Genomic DNA, 25343 nt, shown 5'->3' with positions numbered 1-25343 from the left:
ATTTGACAGCATAAGCAGGGGAGGAGCAGAGGGAGAGGGAGAAGCAGATGCCTCGACCCCAATGCGGGACTCGATCTCAGGACCCTGAGATATTATGACTGGAGTGGAAGGCAGCCGCTTAATTGACCGAGCCACCCAGGCGCCCCAGCTGTAGCTGGTTTATAAACTCTCTGCTGCTTGTCTCCCAGGGCGAGTGTGCTCACAGGTTTTCTTTTCTCCAGGTCTCTTTCTAGGTTTCTGTGGTCAGCTTGTCCAGAGGAGCTTTCTGGGTTCCCTCCCGAGTGAGACCGCCTCTCTCTGTTTTGCAAGCACGTGGAGTCTGGGGTGAGACAAGGTGAGTGGGGCGCATAGAGAATCTGTCCACTGACAGATCCTGTTTTCAAAGATGAATTATTCTCTGAAAATTTTGAGGCTTTTGAAAGTAAATTGGGTTTTTATTCAAAGAGATTTAAGAATTTTAAAAAATTTTGGTGTCTTAATTACTGTGTTAAAGCATGCTTATTAATAGGGATGCTTCAGTACATTTTTTTTTTCCAGAACTCTTCTAATTTTATTGTAGTCATTTCAAGATTTGGGATCTCTCTATGGTTCCTAGCCCAGTACTGAAAACATTTAGTATGTGTTGTGTGAATAGCTTGTTAATATTGACAGTTCACAAAACAGAAGTCCTGTTAACTTATTCTGACTTGTGTCTTTGCCCTTCCCTGGGTTTATTTTTCTCTTTTCTTTTCTTTTCTAAGATTTTATTTATGATGAGAGACACACTGAGAGAGGGAGAAGCAGGCTACCTGCAGGGAACCTGATGCAGAACTTGATTCCAGGACCCTGGGATCATGACCTGAGCTGAAGGCAGGCGCTCAACTGCTGAGCCACCAGGTGTCCCTCGAGGAGGATTTTTTTAGTTGTATGGCTTTAGGAACTTTAGGAAAGCCGCTACTCTTCTGTACTGCGGTTTTCCTGTACTGCAGTTTTATATGTAAATTTTTGAACAAAAATACCTACTTTAAGGGTTTTGGTGAGGCTGGAGGCTGCTCTGATGGGCAAAACTTTTGTTCTGTTCACATTGTGAGTTGCATTCTCTATCTCTAATGTGTGGCAGTTAGTAGGGCTTAAATATCCCCTTTGCTTTAAAGAAGAGAGTTGGCTGAGAACTGGGTCTTCAGTCCCATTAAGTGAGCACAGCTTGGAGGATTGTTATTTATGCTCAGCTGCTCACAGTTGAGGCTGCGGAGCAGAAATTCGCGGGAGCTCTGGATAGAATGGTTGAGGCCTCTGAAGACTGCCCTGTATTCCTTCTCTGTGGGTGTTGGAAGGAGGACCCATGGGAGATGGGGATCAAGGTTATAGCTGCTTCCAAATCTCTGTGAGTTCTTGAAATGTCCATGTAAGATGCAGGTGCACTCTGCCAGCTGTCACATGTGGCTTGCTGGCAGGATGTCCCATTCTGCACTCCCCACTCCTGCCACGCTTTGCTTGTTGTAAAGAATGCAGTGGTCACAGTGCCCCTAAAATTTTGGGCGACGCTGCCAAAAGGTAAAGCTGCTCAGCAGGAGTGTGGCTGGGGAGTACCCAGCAGAACCTAAGGTGAAACTTTAAAAATTAGAATACTGGGACCCCCCCCCCAGGTGTGCTGAAGTAGAATTTCGGGGATGAGGAGGGAGTCCTTGCTCTATATGTTTGTTTTTTAAAACTCAAAAGAAGATAGTATATCACTTCTTGAAAAATATTTGTATGTGGACCAGACTTAAAAACAAAGAGACTCTTTCTTAGCCTGAGCAGATGTTTGGGGGAATTATTTTTGAACTCTACTAACTAGTTTAACCAGTTCATACAGCCAAGCCAAACATTCTCTTGTGCCATAATTTGCATGGTAGAACCATTTTATAACTTTAAGTTAAAATTGCCTGGGACGACACTATTGTTGTGAGTATACAAGGAATGAGAAAAATGACACTGAAGATGAATTTTCTAAGTTTATCTTTTTTTTTTCAATTTTCTAAGTTTAATGAGAGTTATGGCTTATTTAGAAATCCAAGCGGAAAACTGCTTAAATGGAATTTCACCCCCAAGTACGCAGAGATTTGCATATTGAAACCAAAGCTTTTTGACCTATGGTAACACATTTTTCAAAGTAGTATTGAAATTGAAATTTAAAGGTATGGCCCTCAGAGATTTATTAGACAGGAAATTTATTTAGTAAGGTATACATTTTTCTTCCTCTTCTAGGAGGTTTTTGGGTGGTAGCGAATTAGCTACTTTTTCTTTATTCCTTCCCTGGGACCAACTTCAGGAAGTCGATAGGAGCTTAATAGCAAAGATCATGTTAAATGTTTTAACTCTCTCTCTCTCTTTTTTAAAAAAGATTTTATTTGAGAGAGCGAGAGAGCGCGCGCGCGCGCGCGCACACACACACACACACACACACACACACACACACACACACACACAAGTAAAGGGAGAGGGGGAAGGAGAAGCAGGCTTCCCACGGAGCAGAGAGCTGGACTTGGGGCACAGGACCCTGGGATCAAGACCTGAGCCGAAGGCAAATGTTTAACCAACTGAGCCACCCAGGCGTCCCGTAACTCTGTCTCATTTGCAAATTCCCTTTCTCTGAAAGAAAACCTTGCAACTTGTTATTATTTGATGGAGAATAAGTTGCTATTTTGAGATCAAAGAATCCCGTTTAGAGAGGGGCCTTACAGATGACCGGTTACCTGCTTTTCATTGCCTCGACTTCATGGAAACTTCTCTTGTTAAGGTTACACGTGGCCTCTGATAGAGCTCTGACCTGGCTTTTCTGTAGCACGTTGTAGTATTGACCACTCCTCATTTGAAACTTTCTCCTCTGGGTTCCTTTGCATCATTTCTGCCTACATTTCTTCTTCTTTAATTTCTTCCTAGCTCCTACTGTATCTGCCCTTAAATGTTCATGTTCCTTGAGCTTTGATCCTTGGTGGTTTTCTTTTAGTCTGCTGAGCCTCTTTGGGGGACCTCAACACTTCTGTGGTTTCAGCCACCACCCACATGCTAACGACCCTCAGGTCCTTCTGTGAGTTCATCTTCTTGTCTCAAACAATCTAGTGGACGTTTCTACTTGGATGACTCATATTTACTGTTAAGTAGGAATATCCAAACTGAACTCTTTTCCTTCCCAGTTGTTGCCTGCTCCTGTCCGTTCCCCACTCCCCCTGCCCCCCATTCCCTCATTCCCTGTCTGCTCTTCCCACTTTGGTCATTGGCACTCTTCAAGCCAGGAATGTGTGACTCATCCTTCATCCTCCCTCAGTCAGCCCCATCTCTTGATTTGATTTGCAATTTCTATCATATTACTAACCTAAATAAAAAAGGAAAAGGCCATTCCACTGACATTTAAAGATTCTAGTCATCAAAAGTGGTAGTTGTGCTTATATAAGCAGACACAATAACATGAGACAGTTATGACCATTTATTTATTTTTTTAGAATATTTTATTTATCTTTTATTTTATTTATTATTTTTAGATTTTATTTATTTATTCATGAGAGACACGGGGAGAGAGGCAGGGACACAGGCAGAGAGAGAAAGAAGCAGGCTCCATGCAGGGAGCCCGACGTGGGACTTGATCCCAGGTCTCCAGTATCACGCACTGGGCTGAAGGTGGTGCTAAACCGCTGAGCGAGCTACCCAGGGATCCCCTAAAGATTTATTTTACAGGGAGAGTGTACAGGGGGTAGGGGAAGGGGCAGAGGGAGAGAGAATCTTAAGCAGACTCCACGCTGAGCTTCAAACCCAACAGGGGCTCCATCTCACAATCCTCAGATCATGACCTGAACCAAAACCAAGAGTCAGATGCTTAACCAACTGAGGCATCCAGGTGCCCCATAAGTTCAGGATCTTAAGGCTCAGAGAGATTAAGTTCAGTAACTTAATCTGAAGATCACAGAGCAAGTAAAGCAGGTGGGGTTGGGATTGGGGGATTTTAAGCCTGTGGATTGATCTGCCAACTCCAGAACCTTTGATACCATGTCACTCTGTCTTGTGTGTTCCCATAATGCCACTGCTACTTGAGACTTCTGGTTGGTAGGCTGACTTTGTTGAGGGCAGGAACTGGGTGTTATTCAAAATTATGTGTCCTATATTTTTTCTTAATAGGTACTAAAAACAAGATTTTTTTTTTTTAGGTTTTATTTATTAGCACAAGAGCATGTAATCATGGAATCAGTGGGGAGGAGCAGAGGCTGAAAATGGGGCCCCGTCTCACAATCCTGGGATCATGACCTGAGCCACAGTTAGGTGCTTAACGGACTGAACCACCCAGGCACCCCAAACCTCTACTTTTAAAGTTTTAAATTTAATTCCATTTAGTTAACATACAGTATTGTATTAGTTTCAGGTGTACAATATAGTGATGCAACACTTCCATACAACACCAGGTGCTCATCACAAGTGGGCTCCCATCACCTATTTCACCCATTCATCAACCCACCTCCCCTCTGGCAACCACCAGTGTCTTCTCTAAGAGTCTTTTTCTTGATTTGTGTCTTATATTTTTCCTTTGCTCATTTGTTTTGTTTTAAATTACACATAAGAGTGAATGTAAAAGACAAATACTTTCTCTTATTTCGCTTGGCATTTTACTGTCTACCTCTATCCGTGTTGTTTGCAAATGGCAAGATTTCACTCATTTTTGTGGTAGAGTAATATTCCATTATATATGTTTGTGAATTATATATGTACATGTATGTGTATATATATGTATATATACACACACACACATATACGTGTGTGTGTGTGTGTGTGTGTGTGTGTGTAGGCCTCATCTGCTTTATCCATTCATCAGTCAAGAGACACTTGGGCTGCTTCCATGATTTGGCTAGTGTAGGTAGTGCTTCTATAAGCATAATGGTGCATGTATCCCTCTGAATTAGGGTTTTTGTAGGGTTCTTTGGGTAAATACCCAGTAGTGTAATTGCTGGATCATAAGGTAGTTCTATTTTTCACTTTTTGAGGAAACCTCATACTGTTTTATACAGTGGCTGCAGCAGTTTGCATTGCCACCAACCGTGTACAAGGGTTCCTTTATTTCCACATCCTTGCCAATACTTGTCATTTCTTGGGTTGTTGATTTTAGCCATTCTAACAGGTGTGAGGTGACAGCTCATTGTAGTTTTGATTTGCATTTCCTCTGATGATGAGTGATGATGGGCGCTCTTTCATGTGTCTTTTGGCCATCTGGATGTCTTTGGAGAAATGTCTATTCATGTCTTCTGCCCTTTTTTAAATTGGATTATTTGCTTTTTGGGTTGTTGAGTTGTATAAGTTCTCTATATATTTTGGTTACTAACCCTTTATCAGACATCTCATTTGCAAATATCTTCTCCCATTCTGTACTTTCCCTTTTTGTTTTGTTTCTTTCCCTGTGCAGAAGATTTTTATTTTGCTGTAGTTCCAGTAGTTTATTTTTCCTTTCGTCTCTGGAGACCTATCTAGAAAGAAATTGCTATGGCCAATATCAAAGAAGTTATTGCCTGTATTCCCTTCTAGGTTGCAGGTCTCACATTTTGATCTTTAATCCATTTTGAATTTTTGTGTATGGTGTAAGAAAGTGGTCCAGTTTCATTCTTTTGCAGGTTGCTGTCCAGGTTTCTAACACCATTTATTGAAGAGACATTCTTCATCCCATTGAATGTTCTTTCTTGCTTTGTCAAAGATCAATTGACCATACAATTGTAGATTTATTTCTGGATTTTCTATTCTGTTCTATTGGTCTGTGTGTCTTATTTTTGTGCCAGTACCATACTGTTTTGATTACTACAGATTTGTTAAGATTTTAAGTAACCTCTGTGCCCGGTGTGGGGCTTGAATTTATAACCCCCAGATCAAGTGTCTTGTGCTTTACCTACTGAGCCAGCCAGGTGCTCCAATTACTGCAGGCTTGTAATATGAATTCTGGAATTGTGATGCCTCCTTTGCTTTTCTTTCAGGGTTTCTTTGGCTAGTTGAGGTCTTTTGTGGTTCCATACAAATTTTAGGATTGTTGTTCTAGTTCTGTGAAAAATGGATTAAAGATCTAAAGATCTAAATGTGAGACCTTTGATAGGGATTGCATTAAATGGGCACTTTAATTTTAAGTACCCATTTAATTTTAAGATTGCTTTGGGTACTATAGACATTTTCACAATATTTGTTCTTCCAGCCCATAAGCATGGAATGTCTTTCCATTTGTTTGTCATCTTCAGTTTTTTCATCACTGTTTTATAGTTTTCAGAGTATAGGTCTTTCACCTCTTGTGTTTAGGTTTATTCCTAGGTATCTTATTGCTTTTGGTGCAATTGTAAATGAGATTGATTTCGTAGTTTCTTTCTGCTGTTTCATTATTAGTGTATAGAAATGCAGCAGGTTTCTGTACATTGATTTTTTTTTTTTAATTCTGAGATTTCACTGAATTTGTTTATCAGTTCTAGAAGTTTTTTTGTGGAGTCTTTTGGGTTTTCTATTTAGAGTATCATGTCATCTGCAAATAAAGTTTTATTTCTTCCTTATTTATTTGGACCCCTTTTATTTTTGTTGTCTGATTGCTATGGATAGGGCTTCCACTATTATGTTGAATGAAAGTAGTAAGAGTGGACATTCCTATCTTGTTCCTGACTTTAGGGGAAAAGCTGTCAGTTTTTCTTAAGGATGATTTTAGCTGTGGGTTTTTCATATATGACCTTTATTATGTTTGTTTATTATGTTGAGGTATGTTACTTCTGAACCTATTTGGTTGAGGGTTTTTTTTTTTTAACCGTAAATTGATGTTGTATTTTGTCCAATGCTTTTTCTGCATCTATTGAAATGATCACATGGTTCTTATCCTTTATTTTATTAATGTGATGTGTCATATTGACTTGAGAATATTGAACCATCTTTGCAACCCAGGAATAAATCCCATTTGATTTATTTTTTTTAATGTACTCTTGAATTTAATTTGTTAGTATTCTGTTGAGAATTTTTGCATATATGTCCATCAGGGATATTGCCTGTAGTTCTTTTTTAGTGGGACCATTTTAAATTTTTTTAAAGAGTATGTAAGTACACTTGCCGTGTGCGTGTGTGTGTGAGAGAGAGAGAGAGAGAGAGAGAGAGAGAGAGAGAGAGAATTTTAAGTAGACTCCATCCCCAGTGGGGCTCAGTCTCACAACCCTGAGAGATCATGACCTGACCTGAAATCAAGAGTCAGATGCTTAAGTGACTGAGCCATGCAGGTGTCCCTTTAGTGGAGTCTTTATCTGGTTCTGGTATCAGAATAATGCTGTCCTCGTAGAATGAATTTGGAAGTTTTTCTTTCTTATCTATATTTTGGTATAGTTTGAGAAGAATAGGCATTAACACTTCTTTAAATGTTTGGTAGAATTTGCCTGTGAAGCTGTTTGGGAGTTTGATTACGGATTCAGTTTCTTTGCTGGTTATCTGTTCAAGTTTTCTGGTTTTTTTTTTTTTTTTTCTGTTTCAGTTTTAGTGGCTTATATCTTTCTAGGAATTTATCTGTTTCTTCTAGGTTGTCCCAATTTGTTGGCATATATAGGTTTTCATAACTTCTATTTTATTATTTGTATTTCTGTGGTGTTGGCTGAGTCCTTTCTCTTCTTTAGCCTTCCTAGATGTTGATCAATTTTTTTTTCCTCAAAGAACCATATCCTGGTTTCATTGATCTGTTCTATTTTTTGGTTTTGTTTTTTAGTTCTTGTATCATTTATTTCTGCCCTAATATTTATTATTTCCTTTCTTCTGCTGGCTTTAGGTCTTGTTCTTTTTTCTAGCTTCTTCATGTGTAAAGTTAGAGTAACTATTTGACATTTTTCTTGCTTCTTGAGGTAGGTCTGTAGTGCTATAAACTTCCCTCTTAGAACTGCTTTTCCTGCATCCCAGAGATTTTTGGACTGTTGTATTTTCATTCTCATTGGTTTCTGTGTACCTTTTAAATTATTTCCTGATTGATCTATTCATTCTTTAGTAAGGATATCATTTAACCTCCATGTGTTTGTGGTCTTTACAGACTTCTTTATCTTGTGGTTAACTTCCAGTTTCATAGTGTTGTGGTCAAAAGGTATGCACGGTATGATTTTGATCTTGAATTTGTAGAGGTTTGTTATGTGATCTATTCTGGAAAGTGTTCCGTGTGCCCTTGAAAATATGTATTCTGTTGTAGTATGGAATGTTTTGAATATATCTGTTAAGTCCATCTGGTCCAGTGTGTCATTTATAGCCATTGTTTCCTTGATTTTTTTTCATTTAGATGATCTGGTCCATTGATATGAGTGGGGTGTTACAATCCCCTAATTTTATAATATTATCCATTAGTTCCTTTGTTATTAACTGTTTTATGTATTTGGGTACTCTCGTGTTGGGTGAATAAATATAAATGTTAACATCTTCTTGTTGGATTGTCCCCTTTATTATTATATAGTGTTCTTGTCTCTGGTTACAGTCTTTGTTTTAAAGTCTATTTTGTTCAGTATAAATATTGCTAGTCTGGCTTTCTTTTGACATTCATTTGCAAGATAAATGTTTCTCTCTCCCCTCACTTTGAATCTGCAGGTGTCTTTTAGGTCTGAAATGAGTCTATTGTAGAGTCTTTCTTTTTTTGTTTTTAAATGACAGCATGTGAAAATGTAGACTCTTCTGAATCTCTGCTCATCCTTGCTGCTTGAATCATTCATGTGCTGGTCATAGCAAAGGCAGAAAAGCCCCTTTCAAATGAAGACTTTTTTTTTTTTTAAGATTTTATTTATTCATGAGAGACACAGAGAGGCAGAGACACAGGCAGAGAGAGAAGGAGGCTCCATGCAGGGAGTCTGACACGGGACTCGATCTTCGGTCGAAGGCAGGCACTAAACCCCTGAGCCACCTGGGTGTCCCTGAAGACTTTGTTAATAAGAATAACATAGAACTAGTTATTAGCTTGAGCTTAACTGCTAGAACAGAGAAGGATATGATCTGCAAAAAAGCAGAGAGTCCATATATAGGTAGAGGCAGGTAAATTGAAGAGTCTCTACCAAAACCAACTAAATAATGGACAGGTGGTTCTATACTTTGTATCCTCCTAGGTCTCACCTTTGTTCTGGGAAGAACATTCTCTTTGTTTTCTATCACCGTTCTCTTTTTTTTTTTTTTTTTTAAAGATTTTATTTATTTATTCATGATAGTCACAGAGAGAGAGAGAGAGAGAGGCAGAGACACAGGCAGAGGGAGAAGCAGGCTCCATGCAGGGAGCCCGACTTGGGATTCGATCCTTGGTCTCCAGGATCGTGCCCCGGGCCAAAGGCAGGCACTAAACCGCTGCGCCACCCAGGGATCCCACCGTTCTCCTTTTTGTATCAGATTTTGGTAACAAGAGTTTGTTTAAGGAGGAGTCCCCTTTAATGGCTACATAAAACCAATTTGTCATTTTGGAATTTAGAAATTGCTTAACCTTTCAAAGTCTCAGGTTTTTTTTTTTTTTTCAAAGTTGCCCAATAAATTTGGAGGCAATGCTATATTTTGCAGGATTGTTTTAATTGTGACAGAGATAACCTAAAGCACAGTAAGTCCACAGTGAAGAGTAGGTCTTCTTGTCCACAGTTATCAGAGGCCTACAACAGTTTCATTTTTTCCCCTAACATTTATTATTTTGTGTTTTTTTTAGAATTAATTTATTTATCACGAAAGACACAGAAAGAGGCAGAGACATGGACAGAGGGAAAAGCAGGCTTCCTGCGGGGAGCCCGATGCAGGACTCAGTCCCAGGACCTCAGGATCACAACCCGAGCCAGAGGCAGGTGCTCAACCACTGAGCCACCCAGGCATCCCTTCCTAAGTAATTTATTTATTCGTTTGAAAGCCTGCACATGCCTGTGAGTGGGGGGAGGGGCAGAGGGAAAAGAATCTCAAGTGGACTCCCTGCTGAGCAGGGAGCCCCTTGCAGGGCTCATCCCATGACCCTGAGGTCATGACCTGAGCTGAAATCGAGTCAGACTCTCAACGTTCAATGGACTGAACCACCCCAGGTGCCTGCCGGACGCCTACATTTTCAGATTTAAGAAGGCTTTTGCTAGTCCATGAAGAAAAAATTCAGGAAGAATTGATGTGAGATGGAAAGGGAGTGAGGAGAGTTTAAAGCAGTGGTTCTTTGGTGTTGGATCCTGAAGATTGGTGTCATCACCAGCTGGGATTTATTAAAAAGTCTCTGCTTCAAACTAGACCTAAACATCAGACTGGGTGTGGGGCTCAGCAGTCTGGTTTAACAAGCCCTAGGGGTGATTTTGATTACCTTTAACTGGCCTAAGGTTAGAGAAATCAGGCTGCGGGCCCTTTGTGTGGTCTGGTGGGGGTGGGGTGGGGGGAATGGTGATTACCTCCCCAGAATGATGGGAGGGAGTAGAGAGGAGCTGGAACTGGTGAGACTTAGTAATTTGATTGGCTGTCCGACCAGAAAGAAAGCCATGGGGATGTAGAGGCCTTGAGTCTGGTGGACTAAAGGGGAAGGTTGAGGGTGGTGGTGGTGGTGTCGTCAACAGGCACCCAGAACCCACGCTGGTGAGTGGGTGTTGGAGGTTGGGGGAAGAGGAGGAGGAGGGTGACTTTAGTTTTGTACATGTTGAATTTGCGTTGCCACAGTCGATGTCAGCAAGTTAGAAATCCAGTACTCAGATTGCAGCACAGGTAAAGCAATGGGGAAATCTCTTTGTGAGGTGCCTGCGTGGAGGTGGCAGTTGAAGTGGGTAATTCACATCGTTTTCCGAAGGAAAAGGTGCAGAGAAAAGAATGGAGATTGACTGGTTTGGAATTTGGAATCACATTGTTTCTCTTTCAGAAGTGTAAGTATAAATGTTTAGAAATACTTCGTGATAATAGTTTCAAATAAAACCAGATTATCATCACAAGTACATTGAGGTTTTGTCATAATGCAATCTTTAGAGGCCCCATGCTGTGTGCTAGAGGCTGGTCTTGTACATCATCTGATCTTGGAATCCAAGGCTCAGGGTGCCAGAGGCAAGGTTCTAGTGTTCTTGCCTTCGAGAGAGAGGAAGTGGAGTCAGTGTTGAGAGTCAGTGGCCTGGGGCAGGCTGCTGAGTTGCTGTTTCAACTTCTTTATCTGTCAAAGAGGACAATTAGAGTCTGCCTCTCCTTCCTTCTTCTTCTTTCTTCTTTCTTCTTTCTTCTTTCTTCTTTCTTCTTTCTTCTTTCTTCTTTCTTCTTTCTTCTTTCTTCTTTCTTCTTTCTTCTTTCTTCTTTCTTCTTTCTTCTTTCTTCTTTCTTCTTTCTTCTTTCTTCTTTCTTCTTTCTTCTTTCTTCTTTCTTCTTTCTTCTTTCTTCTTTCTTCTTCTTCTTCAAGATTTTATTTATTTATTTGTGAGAGACTGACAGAGGCGAGACAAAGGCAGAGGGAGAAGCAGAGCCCCATGCGGAACTTGATCCCAGGACTCCGGTATCATGACCTGAGCCAAAGGAGATGCTCAACCACTGAGCCACCCAGGCGCCCCATAGTCTGCCTCCTTCATGTGAGGACAGTGGAAAAACTTGACGGTATCAACCGAGGGATGCTTTTGTCTCCACCTGTGCTGCGGTTTTCATGGTGTTTCGTTGAATTTGTGGAGTAAGGGTCTCTATTTGTAACAGATTTACAGTATTGATAAGAGATGATTGTAAGGAGTCATCGGTCTAAGTTGGAGATGAATGGCTTTGTGGTTTTCAGTGAGTTATCAGTACATTGAAATATGTGTTTTATTAGGTTTGTGAGAAGGCAGAGGGAGTTTGCTTGGGAAGTTTGCATAAAAACAAGGAACAGATACTTAAATTTATATCCAGCTCTGTTGAAGACTCCCGTATTTTACTATAGCAGAAAGATGTTTCACTGAGATCATGAAAACTTAGTACATCTGTGCAGCATCTTCATTATATCTAGAACAATTTCACATCCACTGTTTCTAATTCAGTCATTCAAGAAACATGTGTTCCTGTTTTTCACTGGGTTCTAATTGGGATGTTTTTCCTTAAAGAGACCACACACTTATATTTAGGAAATATCTTTGTAACTGTGCTCCAAGTACAAGGAACCCTCTAGCTTTGGAGACTGTAGCATCTGAAAGTCACCCACCCACCCTGCCTTCCTCAACTTGAAAGAAAAGTGGTGTGTGTGTGTGTGTGTGTGTGTGTGTGTGTGTGTGGTTTCCCTGCCACTTCACAATGCCAATTTTGTTCCTTAGGTCTGAGCTATGTTTCATACTGTTTGTATGTGTTAGGAGAAGTGGTGACAGGCTCCGTGATCAAAGGTTTCACTGCGGAGTTACTAAGGGCTTTAATTGAACCTTTCACTGGGTTTTAGAGAGAAAAAGTCTTGATGTTTATATGTGGCATGTCACATAACTTCAAATGTAAAGCTTGAACTTCACAGGTTTGATTAAACTTTTATGGGACTCCCAAAAATAACATTTGTAATCCTCATGCATGGGAATTATTCTGTAATTCACAATTTCACCAAAGTGTTGTTTGCAGTGGGTCGGGTCTGAATACCACCAGTTTAGTTCAGCACTACCCTCCCGGCTCCGCTGCGGCTGCATGAGGCTTGCATCTTTCTGGGAAGTTGAGCTGCTGCCATGGCTAAAACTGTGAGCCAGACTTAGGTAATTTTATTAGTCTAGAAAAAGTATTACGCTCCTGCAGCTGTTGTTGTAGGTCCTGACCATGAAAACAAAAACCGTCTCAGTTACCCAGGATCCATGAGAAATTGGCAGTGGCCCAAAGCAAGTCCATGTATTTTGGACTCTAAATTATATTTACCTTCATATGGGCATCCCCTGATTTAGGGCATGCAGCTGGGGAATGGCCTGATTGTATGGGGTAGTGGGGGTGGGTGAGGCCAAGCCTTGGGTGTACCACCCTTAACTAGGAGGCCTGATCCAGATATTGGAAGACTATACCTCCTGGACCTTCAACACTTTTAAAAAGGATAAGGAGAGTGCCCAAGAAAACAACAAAACCATAATAAAATACTCAACCTGGCTTTCCTGTTTTCGTCTGTTGTCTCACAGTGTAAATTCCCACAGGTCTTTCTCTTGGAACTGGGCTGGTTTTTGTGGGTGGGTTAGTAATTTGGTGGTGGTGGGCTTTCTTGTAAATAGAACTTTTATAGATTACTATGAAAACTAATCGTGGGACTTGGCATTTAATTGCTAGGGGTGGTGCATATGTGGAATACCCAATCTTGCTAACGTGTGCCAGTCAGTGAATTACTGTTTAATTTTCTGAATTTCAGTGGTTCTGCGAGTGGGATAAAACTGCACTACTGTTTCTCTAGAAGGTCCTGGGCTATTAGCAGAGCACTTAGCAAGTCTGAGTAATTGTCCCTTTGAGTCTGACTGATTGTTTGGGTCATGGTCTCTAATCCTTGGGGTTATTGGATGCACTTCAGGGGATCTGTGAATGTGGGTGGGTGGAAAGAAAATTTACATCTTTATTTTCACCATCTCTAACCAAAATGTGGCTTTTCCCTCAGTGATGAGAGTGGGCAGCGTCACATACTGTCAGTAGCACCTATGGCTTTGGCAAGTAGAAATCAGATTTTTGTACCACTTTGTGGGAGATAGTTCGAACCATCATTTATGTTCACCATTGCTTAGAAAACCACAGTAGCTTATTAGACCTGCTGCTGTGTCTTGTAATGTATGTTAAGAAGTACACATTACTTTTATCTCAGTTTTCCTGTTTAAATATTTTTTATATCTGTGTTTCAATATAATTGATTTTTTTTTTGAAGAGTATTGTCTTCATCAGTATCATTCAGAAACATTCTGATGGGAGCATCTGGATTGATGAAGCAGTCCATGACACTTAAAAGGTCATAAGCTCCTGTCTTGGATGGCACCCTTGTAGTGCTCTCATCTCACTGAGACCAGATTAGTTAATGTTAAAAAAAAGAAAAAGTCATATTTGGTTTTTGCTTCATAGCATGAATTGCTTTTGATTTTTTTTTTTTAAGATCTTATTTATTTATTCATGAGAGGCAGAGACATAGGCAGAGGGAGAAGCTGGCTCCTGGCGGGGAACCTGATGCGGTGTCCCAAATTGTCTTTGATTTTTATCATCTGGAGCTCTGACCTTCCCCCATTTTGGGGCTCTTGGAATGAATTTAAAAAATATGACCATTCCTCATTTCTGAGTGACCTTTCTTATGAGCCCCTGTAAAGTCCCCTTTAAGACTGCTTACTGCAACCAAGTGTTTATGGCCAAGAATGGCTTCCCTTACAAATTTCAGGTAAGAGGGGCACCTGGGTGGCTCAGTGGTTGAGGGTCTGCCTCTGGCTCAGGGTGTGATCCCGGGGTTCTGGGATTGAGTCCCAGAAAAGGCTCCCCCTAGGGAGCCTGCTTCTCCCTCTGCCTATGTCACTGCCTCTGTGTGTCTCTTAGGAATAAATAAAGTCTTAAAAAAACAACAAAAAAACCCCAAATTTCAGGTAAGAGTATATAGTGCTCTGTGTGTTGACATTATTTGCTTTAGCTATGGAAGAGATGATGCTGTGTGACTTTTATGAATTTCATTTAGCTCTTCATTGTGTTACTATGACAGGCATATCCTAGGTTTATTTTAGAACTTGATATCCAAGATTAAAACCTTATATCTATTGAACTATATAAAACTGCCCAGAGAAGGAAAGCTTGGACACCAGGCCATTCCTTGTCCCATCCTATCACCTTTTAACAGGCTGTATGCAATTCATTCAGTGAGCTATGCAGTGGGGTTTTGGAACTCCTCTTGAATAACACTGTTCCTAACCTCTGGGTGTTAGGAATAGGGGAAGCATTGCCCATGTGACACTGAGGTCTCTGTCCCAAATACTCTTCCCTGTTGGTAATATGGCCCAACTTCCAGTGTTGTTCTTCTGTGAGCTCACAAATTAAAGAGCTTGCTTGCATTTTGTAGCATGACACCTCCAGGTCACAAATATTGACAACACTGGTGTTTGAAATAACTCCTAGATACCTAGCAGAACTTGAGTACACAGTATGTATCTCTCAACAGAGGCAGATTCTGTTTTTCAGGATAGATTTGAGACATGGGATGCTGCTCTGTGGTGGACGTGTGTGTGTGGCCAAAGATGATTTTTTTCTCTCCTATTAGGCAGTTTTGTCTGTTTGACTACCTCACCAGGCCCCTGGGAGCTAATCTGTCTCATGTTTATCCAAAAAAGGAGGCATAAAAAAGGGACTGTATAGTTAGGCTCTGGAGCAAGACCACCTGGATGGGCAACCTGGCTCTGCTCCCATGAGCTATGTGACTCTAGGCAAATCGCTGGGCTCTGTGTCTTTGTAGAATAGAGATATTTACAGTACCTTCCGCAGAGGGTGGTTGTGGGAATTAAATATGTATGGACTAAGTGCTTAGAGCAGGGTCTGGTATAGAGTTAGTGTTAAATAGGTGTTGCTGGCTGCACATTACAATCACCAGGGAGAGGTTTGTAAAACTGCACCGGGTATTGGGAACGCCCATCCTAATGAAATTAGGAGCTGGAGGGGGTGTGGGTTATAACCTTGTTTAGAGCATCCTAGCAAGTCACTGATAGAGTGGAGGAGGGGTTTTGATGTCTTCTGTTCCAGGGCTTTAAGTGAAAGATCCATCTGTCAGCTACATAAGCAAGAGATCTTTGTGTAATGAATAGCTGCCTTTCACGGGGCATCTTTGAAGTTGTCTGACCTTTTTCACTTTGAGGCCAGATGCAGTGCAATTTAAAAAATTTAATTTCTTTAGATTTATAATACCAGACTTCATTCAGCTGGCATTGATTGATTGAGTACCTTTTAACAGTTTTTGAAAAATGGACTTTCTGACATGTCTTCAAGGTCTCTTCTCCTTTTCCTGTAAAGACTTATCATCCATGCCCTAGACCCCAGCCAGGGGCCCTTTTTTCATCTCTGGTGATGGTTTATCAGCTACTGTGATTACAGTGATCTTACGAACCAGAAATAAAGTTTTCCCTGTAAAATTATAGCACCTGCAAGGTGGAAGAGGCCTGATTGTCCAGTCAAGCAGGAAAGGGAATAGTATCCCTGTTAGACAGATGAGTCCGTGAAAGGGGAAATAACTTGCCTGAAGTCATTTTGTTTATGTAATACAGTCTGTCTTTATTCAGGGAGTTGTCATTGCTATACATCAAGAAGTTGGTCAGTGGAAGCTGGGAGTTCATAGCTCTGTTGTATGATACAAGTGGAAAACTTCATAGAAAGAAAGAGAAGAAAATATAATCCATATGGCTGTTATGGCGATAACTGCCATATTGGGGATCGGGGCTTGGGTGTCTCGTTTCTATAAACCTTACAGGGGAACATCCTGTGACCCTAGTCATGGCCTCTACGGGGCTATGTGAGAGGATGGGCACCTGATTGTACACTGTGGTTCATGTTCAAACCCTAGGTGGTCCTCCATGGGCTTTGACCTCCTGGTCATGGGGGCTCAGAGTTGATGTTGGCTTTCTCCCAGCTCTCCTTGGCTGGATCCACAACAACTACATGTTCACCCTCCTGCAAAAGCCACCGTGTCTTTGAGGCTTCTATTAGGCACTCTCCTGGTCACCTTCCTTACCCCCTGCTCCCGAGTTCATTGAGGACATTGGAAGCAGCCACTCAGTGCCTGAGCCTTCAGAAGTTCCAGGTCCACCTTTGCACACTGTGTAACTTTGGAGAACTGGTTCATCTAAGCCTCTCTGTTGCCTTGATTGTAAAAAAAAAAAAAAAAGAATCCGGAAACTATCTCATAGGGTTTGTTTTTTTCCTCCCCCCCCCAATAAGGATAAAAAGAGATTATATATGTGTGTAACACTCCTTACCTGATATATAGTAAACCCTGATTAAATACTAGCTATGAGGATAATGGCTATACCAAGTGCTACCTCTGTTCCTGCAGTGAGCATCTGAATGGCTCTTCCCCACACCAAGAATCAAATAGCTTCCAGTAACCCTCACTTGGAGGGCTTGCACTTTAGCAAACCAAGCTTTTGGCCATCGTGTGACCTTTATCATTGTCTGGCATGGTTCCATCTCCAAAATTTACAAGTTCATTTAAAAAGACTAGACTCTTTTCAACTTCCTCATTCACTTAGTCTGACTGTGTTCTCTGATCTCCTTGAGACCCCATTCCTGTCCTCTCTGGGTCTCCCTCCCTTCTTGTCCAGTCCTGTCTCGTGGCACAGCACTCCAAGCATGTGACATAAGCACCCTTCTCAGTCTTGACAAGTCCTGCAGACAGCCAGCTGCTGATCAGTCCTCTTGTCCCCTGGGTAGTTCTTGGGGCTGAGCATCAGAGGATGCAGTTGCATAGTTTCATTATTTGGTGCCATGGCGTGGTCTGCAACCCGGATTGGGCAGTCTGAGCTGTTCAGCTGTCCTTTTATTTATTTATTTTTTAAAGATGTTATTTATTCATGAGAGACACAGAGCGGCAGAGGGAGAAGCAGGCTCCATGCAAGGAGCTCGATGTAGAACTCGATCCTGGATCCCGGGATCATGCCCTGGGCCGAAGGCAGATGCTCAACCCAGGTGTCCCTGTTCAGCTGTCCTTTATTTATTTTGATTTTTTTTTTAAAAAAGATTTTATTTATTTATTCATGAGAGAAAGAGAAAGAGAGGCAGAGACACAGGCAGAGGGAGAATCAGGCTCCATGCAGGGAGCCTGACGTGGGACTCGATCCCGGGTCTCCAGGATCATGCCCTGAGCTGCAGGCGGCGCTAAACCACTGCGCCACTGGGGCTGCCCTCAGCTGTCCTTTTAATCTTGTGTTTGCCTCCTTCTCTTCTGCAAAGGTTGTTCTCCACCCTGACTCCTTCTCTCATACCTTATTTTTGCTTGATAGAGAAAATGGAGGCATAGCTTCCTGCCTGTGTTTGTTGGCTTTTTCTTCCCTATCATATTATGCTTGACTTTGTGTCCCTCTTTGCTGGGTATGAATACTTAGAAATTTCTGTACAACGAACAACTACAATCTCTAGCCCAGTGCTCATTCCTTAATTGGAAAATCAGGTCGTAACCCTGTCTCTGCTGCTTGCTGATCCAGGAGAGTCAGGATAAGTTCCTCCAATGCTCAGGGCCTTGCATTTTAAATGAGGTTATTATATTTTAAATTTGCTTAAAATGTAAATAAATTGTTTAAGTTTATTAAAGGATAGCTGTCTATTTTGAGATAGAACCATTCCCTTTAAGAATTATAGATGGATTAAAACTATGTTCTTCCTCAGTGTATCTACTGGTAGTAAAGCAACGAATACTGGGCTGGGGAGTGGGGCAGGGTGTGGCTATCAGTGGCTCATAGCCTAGTGGAGGAAGCAGGTGGGTAAGAAGTCCTCCAGGAGTTTTGAGGTGGCTTTTTGTTTGTTTATTTACTAGAAAGAGAGAGAGAGGGAGCTTTGTGCGAGTGGAGGGAGGGGCAGAGGGAGAGAATTTTTCAAGCCAACTTCCGAGTGAGAATGTAGCCCAACGTGGGACTCCATCCCAGGATCCACGAGATTGTGACCTGAGCTGAAACCAAGAGTCAGCCACTTGACTGAGTCACCCAGGCGTCCTGAGGTGGCTTTTGAAGGGTACCTGTGAAATGCCTTTGCTTTCTCAAATCTAAATATTTATGAACGTCTGGATGGTGGTGGTAAAAATATTGCAGTTCTTTTGTCTTCTAGTTTGGAGCATCTTGCTGTTGGGTGGAGGGGAGGTAGGTGCTTGGTTGGGGAGCATCCAACCTGAAGAGAGATCCTGGGAGACTGGTGCTCAGTCTTGTACACCAGCCTTTGGCCTGGGAGTCATAAGGCTTATTGCCAGGATTGCTGCCCTGGTTATCCCCTATCTGAGCTTTTCCTGGTTTGAAGGAGAATGTATTGATCTCAGGTTTTGGCTTTTCTGTCATTGTACTTGTGCTTTTTGTACATGTATTTGAAATACCAAAATAAAACCTCCCTGCAGCTTTCTGAAGGACCTGTTAAGAGAACAGATCCTGCTGTAGAAATGAGTTGTTCATCGTGGATAGGCCAGATAACTTGGAAACTAGTGGTTGGTACCAAAAAATAATTCTTAAAATTGTTTGTCCAAACCCCTTGTGGGAGAGAATTGCCATTGGTTTTGAATTCCCTTCTATAACAACCTGCTATTCATTCATTTAAAAAATGTATTTTCGGGTTGGTTGTGTATAAGGTACATTGCTGGGTGCCGGGAGGGATTCGTCGAGTTGGCTGCCATGGCCTGCTAAGGCTTTATGGAGGAAGTAGTGTTAACAGTTGGGCTCAACAAATCTCTTCACAAAATAAAAAAAGTCTCTTGGAGCCAGAAGGAAGTACTTGTTCATATTTTCCTCCTAAAATAAAATTTCCTTTCTGCCAAGTAGTTCACAAAATGAGAAAATGTACAAACTTGCATACAGTAATTTTCTAGTAACTTGAAATACCAGCTTTGGAGAGTCAGGTTTTTAAATTTTCTTTCCTTTCTTTCCTTCTTTTTTTTTTTTCTTTTTAAAGATTTTTTTATGAGAGAGAGAGAGAGAGGCAGAGACACAGGCAGAGAGTGAAGCAGGCTCCACTCAGGGAGCCCGATGTGGGACTTGACCTTGGGACTCCAGGATCATTCCCTGGGCCGAAGGCAGGGAGCCACTCAGGTGTCCCAGGTTTTTAAATTTTTAAGGTAATCTCTGCACCCACCGTGTGTCTTGACATCACAACCCCAAGATCAAGAGTCCCATGCTTTACCAATGAGCCAGCCAGGTGCCCCAGAAGAAGCTTTTTTTTTTTTTTTTTTAAAGAAACTTCCCAAAGCAATATTTCCCATAGAATATTTAAAATATGGACTGAAAGTGATTTCAATCTAATAGTTTCCACTTAATTTGTGCATCAGACCTTAAAACATCTGAATTGAGACTTTATGCCCAGAAATCTTTTAAATTCAGATTACTTGGGGCTGTAAATTTATTACGCTTTTAATAAGTCATACTCAAATTGGACGTCTTTTTGCCAATGACAAGCCTAACCATAAAGAGCAGTAGAATTAGGGGCATGGTTTGTAGAATGGCTTTGAATAAAGAAGAATGAATGGCTGAGCCTCATGCCTTGGGGGATAAATTATAGCCCAGTGTTACCATACTAGCAGTGGAAATAGGGCAGTAACGTCATACAGTTGCTTTCTGGTTGCTTGATCTGTAGTCACTCTTCTCTTCCCGAGCTTTTCTGAACAAATCATCTGAATCCTAGAGAAGTTCAGTGACTGGTTTCCAGTCACAACATGACGACCAGGGCTGAGATTAGTCCCTTGATTCCTGGGCTTTTTCTATTGTAGGAAAAAAAAAAAAGTGAGGTTGGGGAGTGGGGAGAGAGACCTACTGGAATTTCAAGTATTCATCAAGAGTTGTTTTTTCCCAGCCTCGTGGGAGCTCTAAATAAAAGAATGTTGAGATATGGCTCTTGCTTTCAGGAAGCTTCTATAACGCAGTTTTCCATGAATTTCCAGCCAACAGCCAGTGCCCCATCTAGCAGGCCTCTTTGTTTCTTTCTGTGGTCTCTATTCTGCTTTGTTTTCTTGATTTGTTCTATTCTATATAATTTATCTTGAAAGGTGCTTCAGACCCCACACTGCCGCTACACATTTCCTTTCTTTTAATAAGCATTAAAGGTTGCCAAATACAGGAAAGTAAGCTCTAAAGGTAGCCATACAGAAGACTTGGCTATTATTTAGATGAGTCAAATCTTGGTATGTTAGAAAAATCTTTCCAAGCCCTTAAAGTTGAGGATGTTTTTGATGTCTCCCTTTTCTGGGGAAAAAGTTCTTAATTATATACAACTTGGTTTTCAGTGTTTCACTTGTAAATATCGCTGTTCTGGTTTGCTTGATGTTGCTAAAAGTAGGTAGGCACCTTTCGAAACAGCTTTGCTTTGAGGTCAGATGAACTGTTTTATGGGAGAAGCTCCTTCCAACGGAGCGTGCACACATTCAGGATAACTGGATAATAAGATTTTGTGATCATGAGATTTTAATTAATTAAGGTGTGGACATGAAAGGGTATTATGAAATGCAGCATTTTCCTCCCCAGTCTCTCATTGCCTGATGTCACATGGATTTAACTGTGTTTTTTGGCATTCCTTGCAAATGAAAATATATAGGAATGTTCCTTGTAACTTATAAACTGCTATAAATGTTGGCTAATTGCTTGATTTGGAGGAAGTCGCTCATCTGTGTTCATTGCAGCCTGGTTAAATCTGTCAACAAATACTGAGGACAGAGTGGGTGCGAAGCCTGCGTTTTGGCTTCTGTTTGTATTAAAAAGTAAACATAGTCCCTGCCCTCAGCTCACAGATTTGACTTGAAACTGTATAAACAGGCAGTATGACACTCCAGAAGAGGAAAATTTTAATACTACTGGTGTTCTGTGATTTCAGACAAGGTGGTCATGGTTACGATGCTGCTATTGTGATTACAAGCCAAAATAGCTTCTGTCTTGCTTCGAAATCCTTTCTGTTTTACCTAGGATAATCTTTGTTATATCTTATCACTGTGCAGAATTCTTTTTTTTTTTTTTTTTTTACTGTGCAGAATTCTAACACAAAACATGGAGATACTGGGCCTATTCTCAAAGACTCCGTGTACTAAATGAGAAATCCAAATGGTGAAAGGAAACTTGACAGTTTTTGTTACTTCGGGGTGTTTTTAAAGGAAGAACCTATGGTATTTGGGAGACTTAGAATGTTGAATAACAGTAGAAAAATAAGAAAATCTAGGTGCCTTCAGGTCATGGGTCTGAGGTCAATGTTATATACTCACATTTTATTTTCTTTAAATGAAAATTCTGGGAAGTTTTCTCCCACTAGAGAATTTCAGAGGCTGGTCTTTCCTCTCTTCCTGAAAAAGTATATAAATTAAAGAAATGGCAGCTGAAGTTCCTTTTGTACTCAGGTATACTCATTTGAAGTTTCTCTAGGTCACAGTTTGAATAGGTCTTAGAATATAAATTTAAGCTTTTCCCCTTGACTTGCTATTTATGGAGGAAAGCAGAAACTGGAAAGAAAAAATTACAGTGGCCATCTGATCGCCTTTTCAGTTAACTCAGGACCACCGATGTGGAAGATGTGACAATCCTGAGAGCAGCTGGGCTCCCCGGAGTGGGCAGTCCGGGTGTCTGGCACGTGATGCCGAAGGCAGTGTCTTCCGGTCCTTCTGTGGGACGTGTCTCCCCAGTGGCACAGCAGATCTGCCGCAGGTTGGGGACGACCAGGGTGATGATGGGGTCACCCTGGGTGCTGCGGTGGAGCTTGAGCTCCGTGATCAAGGCCTGTGCAGGGCTCCCGGAGAGCTCACTCAGGGACCTCGGCCAAGCTCTGCAGGCTGGTGCGTTTTACTTTTCTTTGTTTTATTTTTAAAGCATGTAGTCTTTGTAAAATGACAAACCCTGAAGGTTGATTGATTTACTTGGAAAAGAAAATATCTGTGCTTAGCAGGCCTCTATCCCTGAATTTTGTCCACCATCTCTCCTACAATATTTCAGCATGATCACGGAGAGAAATTTGTGTTTCCATGCTTGCCCTTCAGGTGAAACTCCAGTCTTTGCACCAGGGTTCCCTGAAGTAGCAGTTTAAAAAAGAATTATGCTGTAAACCCTGCCCCTTTTGTGTGTAGAGACTTGTTTGTCAGGTGATTTAACCCTGTCGCACTTTACCATCACCTTCTCCAAATTCTGCTTAAAGATGCTGTCTTCCTGGTTATCTCCAGGGTGGATTGGTTGGTTGCTGATTTTTGTCTGTTCCTTTGTTTGATTGCCGTTGCCCAAAGCTTTCATCTTCTGAGTGGGGAGGCGGAGCGTGGAAGGAGGGGGACCCTTGCTGGGAGCCTGCGGGTTGGGGTTCTGGCGCGGCTGTTCATTCGCTGTGTGACCCCTGGGCAGTCAGTCTTCCAGGGTCTCTGTTTCTTCGTCAGGGAAACAGAGGACTTGGAAAAGTAAATACAGGCCTGGACCAAATGAGAAGAAGGTCACCGTGTGTGCTTATGTTGTGCGACTGAATGGCAGCGCTCGGGGCCTCTTGCCTCGGTCTGTGCTCCCCGCGGAGGCCCTGCTCCACTCTGGCCCCAGCAGCCGGTGCCGCGTATACACGGACACTGGTTCCAGCATTCGGGCTCCCTGGGCAGGTGGGACTGGGCGTCTTCTCCACTGGAGTTTCTCCCTTTTGGCCCCGCTCTGCTGCTTCTTTCTTCCAGGAGCAACCTGCTTGCCTTCCACCTTCTTGTCCTTGGTGCACTTAGCAGGGGTGTGATGGGTAACACAACCCACTCGGATTTGTTACTGCTGGGTGTTGTCCAGCCATCTCCTCTGAGTTACTGGAGGAAAAAGAGAGCTGCAGGAGACTCAGTGATGAAATAATGGTCCTTTTGTCTGTCTCTTGCTCTAGGGATGGTTTTAGGTTTCATTTTAGGCCTGGGCCATTGTGTTGTTTTTACATGCTCAGTACAACCCTGTTTAAAAATGCAGCTTATCATTTAAAGGATTCAGCTGTAGTGCCACAGACCGTTCTTTCGTCCCCATCCCCCCCAGAAGTCCTCGCTGTATGTAGTAAAAACCCACTGCAGTGTGTGCTGTTTGATTGGGTCCCGTACATCAGCTTAAAATGTTTCCCTTGTATTTATTTTGCAAATGCTTATAAGGTATGTTTTAATCTGATAAACTTCCAAAATGTTTTCCTTGTGGTTATATAATCAGTAGCATCTGCAAAACATGCCTTTAACCATGTAGCTTTCTTCTTAACCATTATCTTGTTGATTCTCTGTTCTAATGTTTTCTTTTGATGAACTGGGGTTAGGAGATCTGAATTCCTGTGCCAGACATCTTACAGTAACGTGCCCAGATTTAGCCTCATAACCTTAATTAGATGTGGAATGCTGAGAATGCTGTTTTTTTTAAACTTTTATAACAAGCCAGTGAACTTCTGATCACTTCATTAAAAGTTATAAAACACTCCTTGTGTCTTTAACATTTAGTTCCCCATCTTAGTTTCTTCATAGAAAATTAACGTAAAACTTAAGGTATCTTTAGATACTCCTGAACAATTTGTTAGAGCCTAAGTTACCTTTTGTGTCAGTATGTACATAATATTCCAACTCACAACCCTTAATTCCTCTTCCCTCCCCTCCTTTTTTTTTTTTTTAGGAGCAAAAGAGTGTTGAAAATGTTAAAAGCTGTGCTGAAGAAGAGCCGAGAGGGAGGAAAGGGGAGCAGGAAGGAAACAGGTATGTACAAGCAGGTGGCCGTGGGGCAGCAGCTCCTGCTCACTCTAGGCTGGGAGGATGCTATTGCATTGGGAATGGGTCCAAAGAGTGTTCTGGGTTACAACAACACACATCACACTGGAAGCTATGAGAAACGAAATAGATTTCTGAGCTTTCTTATGGGAAGTGACTTTGAAAATTGAGTTTGCCTTATGAACCAAATCCTTCCCCAGAAGACTTGTAAAGTTCATAATTTTAACAGAACATTCAGATCCAGAGGCAGTCAGAGTTACAGACCTGGAGGGATAGCAGGTGTGTCCAGGAATTTGGTTTCTAGAAAGCTCTTTCCCTTTTCCCACATGCAATTGCATTTTATATGTTTGACCAACTGCTGGCTGACTGGTCCTCGCCTTTTGAGTATCAGATTTTTCCACCTAACAGGTGTAGCCTCACTCAGTGTCAGACTGCTAGTTTTCATTATGATGAGAGCTACTTAATTTGGCTTGGATTTCATTCCTGTTTATAGAATTCTCTTCTGGTGCTTATGTGGTCATTGTGATTCTTCATTGCCTTCCATGTGATAAACTCTTCTAAGGTTATTTAGGTGACCACTTAGTGGTCTGTTTTTCTACAAAAATTACATATTTATTGTACAATAAAAATCTGTTAGTCTGGATTGATTTTCTTGGAATGTACTATTTTACTCTGCAAACTTAACGATAATCCACAGTGGAGAGTGGTTGCTTTTCTGAATTATTGTATATTGAATAACATTTCAGTTTTAATTTCTATTACAGTATAAATACACTTATTACCATAACATCGCTGAATTTTACAGTTAACTTTTCAATTGAAAAGATCTTGCAGTATCTTTTATTACATATTATGTAATATATGTATATAATTACATAATGTTTGTAATGTTATGACAGTGTTCATGTCTGTTGTTTCTGTACATATGTAATAGAATAAGTGGGCTTAAACTTTTTAGTTATATGGAACTTAAGTAAATTTGCTGTTATCCCATAAACCAAAAGTCTGCAAAACAGCAAACTTCCTTTAAAAGGAGAATCTTTATTGTAAAGTTACTATTAAAATTCCACTAGAAGCTTCTCGTTAATGCCTGCATAAG

General features: G+C 41.3%; 1 protein-coding gene across 3 annotated transcripts in view; it reads left to right on the top strand.

The window, feature by feature from the left end:
- TANC1 (tetratricopeptide repeat, ankyrin repeat and coiled-coil containing 1) overlaps positions 1-25343 on the top strand; it is a 226906-nt gene that overhangs the window by 54503 nt on the left and 147060 nt on the right. For all 3 annotated transcript variants that reach the window (XM_055307799.1, XM_055307801.1, XM_055307800.1), the window contains exons 2-3: positions 222-334; positions 24153-24232. In XM_055307799.1, the coding sequence (XP_055163774.1) occupies positions 24172-24232 (61 nt within the window). In that variant the 5' untranslated portion in view covers positions 222-334; positions 24153-24171. The remainder of the gene's footprint in view (positions 1-221; positions 335-24152; positions 24233-25343) is intronic.

This window comes from Nyctereutes procyonoides, unplaced genomic scaffold (assembly GCF_905146905.1).
Source record: "Nyctereutes procyonoides isolate TBG_1078 unplaced genomic scaffold, NYPRO_anot_genome, whole genome shotgun sequence".
Taxonomy (NCBI): domain Eukaryota; kingdom Metazoa; phylum Chordata; class Mammalia; order Carnivora; family Canidae; genus Nyctereutes; species Nyctereutes procyonoides.
Note: the sequence above shows the minus strand (reverse complement) of the source record. Positions and strands in the feature narration are given on the sequence as shown.